A 4,469-nucleotide genomic window follows, 5' to 3' on the forward strand; every position below is an offset into this window, starting at 1 on the left:
TTGCAGAGGATTCATCCTCTGCCTGCACGACAACTTGAGGAATCAACAATCATTGGCCAATGGCTCCAGGCACCACCAGGCACCAGCTGCGCCTTGAAGGTGCAGAATGCTTTGTGACTAAGCGGGATGAGGTAAGCCAACTGACCTCTTGGGTACGGTGGTCCAAGCGTCTTGACTCTGAATTGCCATACAAGAAGAGGTCTAACGAAGCTCAAGAATCGACGACGGGGAAATCAAGTACTACTTCATTGTTATTCCTCTGAAGTGTGTAGCTGAATTGGAGCGTATCCGGAGAGTCTTCGAATCCAGAAAGCAAGATTTCCGTTCCTCGAGTGACACAACAGCAGTCATCCCGAAGCTAGTTCAACTCCACCAAAGCAGCTTTTGACTTATACAACAACACCAATGCCGTCAACGACAGTCGCACAGAATGCTCGCGCAGCCAACAACCGACGTCAAACGCAGGACAACGATCACCGAAGACTCGAGAGACCGACACGAATCCTCGACATCAAAGTATGGGGAAGCGGCGAAAATTGCGAACTAGGCCTCGGCCCGCGCATCACGCAGGCACCGAGACCTCATGCGCAGAAATCTCTCCTCCCCTACGACGTTGTCCAGATCTCTGCCGGCGGCATGCATAGCGCCGCGTTGACCAGCCACGGCGAGATACTGACGTGGGGTGTCAACGACGACGGGGCACTGGGCCGTGTGAAAACTCCAGATGCACCTGAGGAGGGTCCCCGAGACTTGCTGGACCCGTTTGAGAGTACACCTGGGCTAGTGCGTTTTGAACATGAGGTCGATGTCGTCCAGGTTGCGACGACAAATAGCGCATGCTTTGCCCTCACTTCTGAAGGAACTGTATACGGCTGGGGTAGTTTTGCTGTAAGTCCATCATCTTCTGTTCCTAGGTCCACGACCCCTGACTAACACCTCTCAGGGAGGAGACGGCAACTTTGGCTTCCTTTACGATAAACCGCCAAAAACCACTGAGCCCCTGCCTGTGCATATTCCCGGCCTGAATAGCATCGCGGAGCTAGCGGGTGGCGCGAACCACGTCCTTGCTCTCACCCAAGACGGCGACGTCTTTGCCTGGGGCTCTGGCGAACAAAATGAATTAGGCAGACGACTCCTCGCCCGCCGTCGCTTCGAGAGCCTTATTCCCCAGCGCGTAGGCTTGCCTAGACACAAGACAGCCAAGATCTTTGCAGGATCGCACCATAGCTTCGCCATTGACGTCCACGGAAAAGTCTGGGCCTTTGGGCTGAACAACTTTGGCCAGTGCGGCGTCCCGACACGGGAGGACACTGGCTTTACGACAATCATATCTCCAACGGTCGTCAAGAGTCTTGAGGGATACACGATCCACCACATCGCCTGCGGTCTTCACCATTCCATTGCTTGCACCAGCGAAGGAGAAGTCTTGGTTTGGGGTCGGTGCGATGACGGCCAAATGGGTATCCATCTGAACGCCGTTCCCCAGGACAACATCATCTTCGATTCGAGAGGGGAGCCAAGAGTGCTAAACGTCCCGACCGTCGTTCCTGGTATGTTTCTTTCAACTTTGAGCCTAAGCTCCAAAACTGATCACTGCCTTTTAGTACCAAGTGCCGACTTTGTTGCGGCTGGAATCGATAATTGCTTCGCAGTTTCTCGAGGTGGTGACGTGTTTGCTTGGGGGTTCTCAGTCAGCCATAATACCGGACTTGCGACAACTGAAACCGTAAGAGAACCGACAGAGATGCGTCGAAGTAGTCCTCTGACGTTCGTCGATGCGGGCGGCCAGTTTGGTATCTCAGCAGGACCACGCTTGCGTTGAGCTTTCAAAGTACCCTTTTGTCTGTTATTGTGCCCCTTCACACAATGAGGAAGTTGAGGTTCGAAGCCCTTAGCTTTTGAACCCATGTGCGCTCTGTCTGCGTGTCTGGGTCCACAGACTCCTCGAGGTTCCAAATCGTCTGCAAAGTGTCCATGGCGGTCATGATGAAGCCCCAGGGGGTTGCAATCATAAGTCTTTTCAGCCGGTCGAGAATCCATTTTCTTCTTTCCGGATCCGATGTCCCAGCACCAGCAATGAACGTCGGCAAACACGTCGCCTTGAAATTGGGGTCTTCATCGTGGATGCAGGAGAGGTGGTAGAACATCTGGCTGTCTAGCTCATCGCGGTCGACGGGCACCAAGATCGAGGCGGACGGAAGGGCGTGCAGGATGTACAAGCACGCAGCAAGTCGGTGGGCGGAACCGGCATGGATTCGACTTTCTACTGGGATGTGCTTGAAGTAGGAAATGGTACGCGGCTCATAAGCCCAGTCGTGCGTATCAAAAGATAAAGCCTGCTCTAGCAGTTGCGCTGCGGCCTGAGCTATGGATGCTGCGGACTCGAGGTCATCCGTGGGTTGATTTGACAGTTGCGATGCTGCCAAGAGAATTTGCAAAACATCAGGCGGACAGCAGAGGTAGCTGTTGGCAGCAGCTCTGCCAAGAACGGCAGAGGCCTGAGACGCTTGGTAGTACGACTTGGCTGTTGGTGTCTCACGGTTGAAGGCGGAGGCCAATATATAATAGCTGTGGTGGACGTGTGTTAGTTTAGATAATTCATTACCTCGCCCAACATCAGACACATGAACTCACATGAAGCAATCTGACATGACATAATCTCGTAAGGCGACATCTGCGGTGGAGGCGGGGCTCAACAAGGTCATGATGCGGCCCGCGCCTTCGAGATGGGGCTTCCAACCGCCGTGCCCGCTCTCGATCAACTCCACGTTGACGAAGAAGAGTACGGAGGCTAGTACCACGTCCCCGCCGACGCCGCCAATGTCCTGTAGGGCTGAGGAGAGCAGGCGTAGGGCCTTGTGCTTGGCTACTAGGGCATCGGTTAAGGCTTGCCGGGCGTTTAGATCGGACTCTGGATCTGAGGACAAGGCGCGGGACAAATTAGACATGTGGGCTGCGGAGGCGGCGACGATGATGTGCTGCAGCAAGGGGTGTGCTTTTGTCAAGGGGATCAAGGAGCGGAAGGGATTCCTGTCTGGGAGGTCCCAGGAAACGAGATCCCTACAGACGCGGGTGGTGACTGCGGAAGCGACCGAGTTAGCCGTTCTAGCGTCTTCCCGAGAGATTGGATGAGGAGGTGTGAATTACAGTAGGAGAGGTAGTGGCGGTAGTGATGCTCCACGCCCTGGAAGAGAGGATCGACGAGGGTCCAGGGTGCCGACTGGGTCTCGGTGCCGGCGGGCCGGACGGCAGAGACGACGAGCGCGGTGGAGTCGTTCTCGGCAGATTCGGCAGAGGCCGGAGGGTCCTGGGGCTGGGGGCCCGAAGCGGAAGAAGCGGGGGAAGAAGAGGCTGAGGGCTTGAGCTCAAAGGTGGCAGTCCGCGAGGTCGGGACCATAGCGGTGGTGGTATCGGCCGAGAAGGTGATAGAGGTCTTGCCAGCGAGCTTGCCGCGACTGGCGACGCCTTCTGTCCAACGAAAGAGCTTCCCGTAGCCAAGACATTCCTGTCCGCCGACTGTACACTTGTGACAGTGGGGATAGGAGCGGTCACAGCGAAGGCGGCGGCGGCGACAGTTGTGGCATGGCTTCGTCGGGGCGTTGAGCATCTCGATGCGTGACATTGCAGCTGGTTGCGGGTAGCCGCAGGTACAGCTATCAGGGTGCGCGTCAGCGCGAGTGCGAGAGTGGGCGGCCGGCGATGCGGGCGTGCACGCGGTATCCAGACTCTAGATTCTGGAGTGAGGTAATCTCGAGTCTCGGCGGGCGGTGGGTAAGGTTCCCGTCGTCTCCCCAAAGGCCCCAAAGGCGCAGGCTCAATCCAGAAACGGAAGTAAGCTGTCTTTGTGGTAACGATAACGTAAAACGAACAGGGTCAGACAAAGCTTGATTTAGTCAGAAGGCGCTGGACGGGTTGTCGAGGTGGCTCGTGAGAGGATGTTGGCGATGGTTTCTATGGGAAGTGGTGGTTGTGACCGGGTTGCGGTTCGGTTGACGCAGATACTGCCTCAATGGAGAAAAGAAGTGTCAAGACATGCATGACAAGTATGTCCAAGATTGGTAATCTGAGGGGTCCTGTTGTACTGGTAGACGCGGGGATGCCAGATGAACGTCAGAGGGCTCGGTTTGCGCCAGCTTGGAGGGGGAACGAGATCAGATTGGGTGAGGATTAGGAGGGTTGTCAGATAAGGTGACGTTGAGCAACGGTTTCATGCGGAGGATGGAGAGTCCGAGACTCCAGTACTCCAGCCCTGTAGATAGTAGATTGTCGATTGGAAATGATATGGCGGTGTCGCTGTTGCTGCTAGAGGTTGAGGTGACGGGAATCGTGAAGCTTCGATTCGGTGGCCGAAGTCACCGTCACACAGATGCCGTCCGATAAGAACCGATAAGATGGCACACTTGTCCCAATCTGGAAGCCAAGCAACAATTCGTGCATTTCATGTCTCCACAATTTCTTCTCGAAGACGA

The 4,469-nt window shown here is 55.4% G+C and overlaps 2 protein-coding genes across 2 annotated transcripts; one reads left to right on the forward strand and one right to left on the reverse strand.

Annotated features, from left to right (window-relative positions):
- Positions 1-405: 405 nt before the first annotated feature.
- Positions 406-1,822, forward strand: BDZ83DRAFT_762616 (regulator of chromosome condensation 1/beta-lactamase-inhibitor protein II; the record flags this gene model as incomplete). The annotated part of the gene is made up of 2 exons (XM_060515207.1): positions 406-888; positions 944-1,822. The coding sequence occupies 2 exons, from the start codon at positions 406-408 to the stop codon at positions 1,820-1,822; spliced, it is 1,362 nt and encodes a 453-aa protein (XP_060360160.1).
- BDZ83DRAFT_61594 (fungal-specific transcription factor domain-containing protein) lies at positions 1,619-3,914 on the reverse strand. Its single transcript, XM_060507934.1, has 3 exons — positions 3,148-3,914; positions 2,635-3,079; positions 1,619-2,568 (listed from the first exon to the last, which is right to left on the reverse strand). Exons 1-3 carry the CDS (start codon positions 3,620-3,622, stop codon positions 1,860-1,862), a joined length of 1,629 nt encoding a protein of 542 aa, XP_060360161.1. The 5' UTR covers positions 3,623-3,914; the 3' UTR covers positions 1,619-1,859.
- Positions 3,915-4,469: the final 555 nt, after the last annotated feature.

The sequence above is a fragment of the Colletotrichum acutatum genome, assembly GCF_030867785.1.
Source record: "Colletotrichum acutatum strain CBS 112980 chromosome Unknown BDZ83scaffold_126, whole genome shotgun sequence".
Taxonomy (NCBI): Eukaryota; Fungi; Ascomycota; class Sordariomycetes; order Glomerellales; family Glomerellaceae; genus Colletotrichum; species Colletotrichum acutatum.

Excerpts from the sequence above, each read along its gene's own strand:
- BDZ83DRAFT_61594 (XM_060507934.1), bottom strand. The coding sequence starts at position 3,622 with ATGTCACGCATCGAGATGCTCAACGCCCCGACGAAGCCATGCCACAAC. Across the intron at positions 3,080-3,147 it reads CCGCCACTACCTCTCCTACT|TCACCACCCGCGTCTGTAGG; the intron begins GTAATTCACACC and ends TCGCTTCCGCAG. Across the intron at positions 2,569-2,634 it reads GTCATGTCAGATTGCTTCAT|CTATTATATATTGGCCTCCG; the intron begins GTGAGTTCATGT and ends CGTCCACCACAG.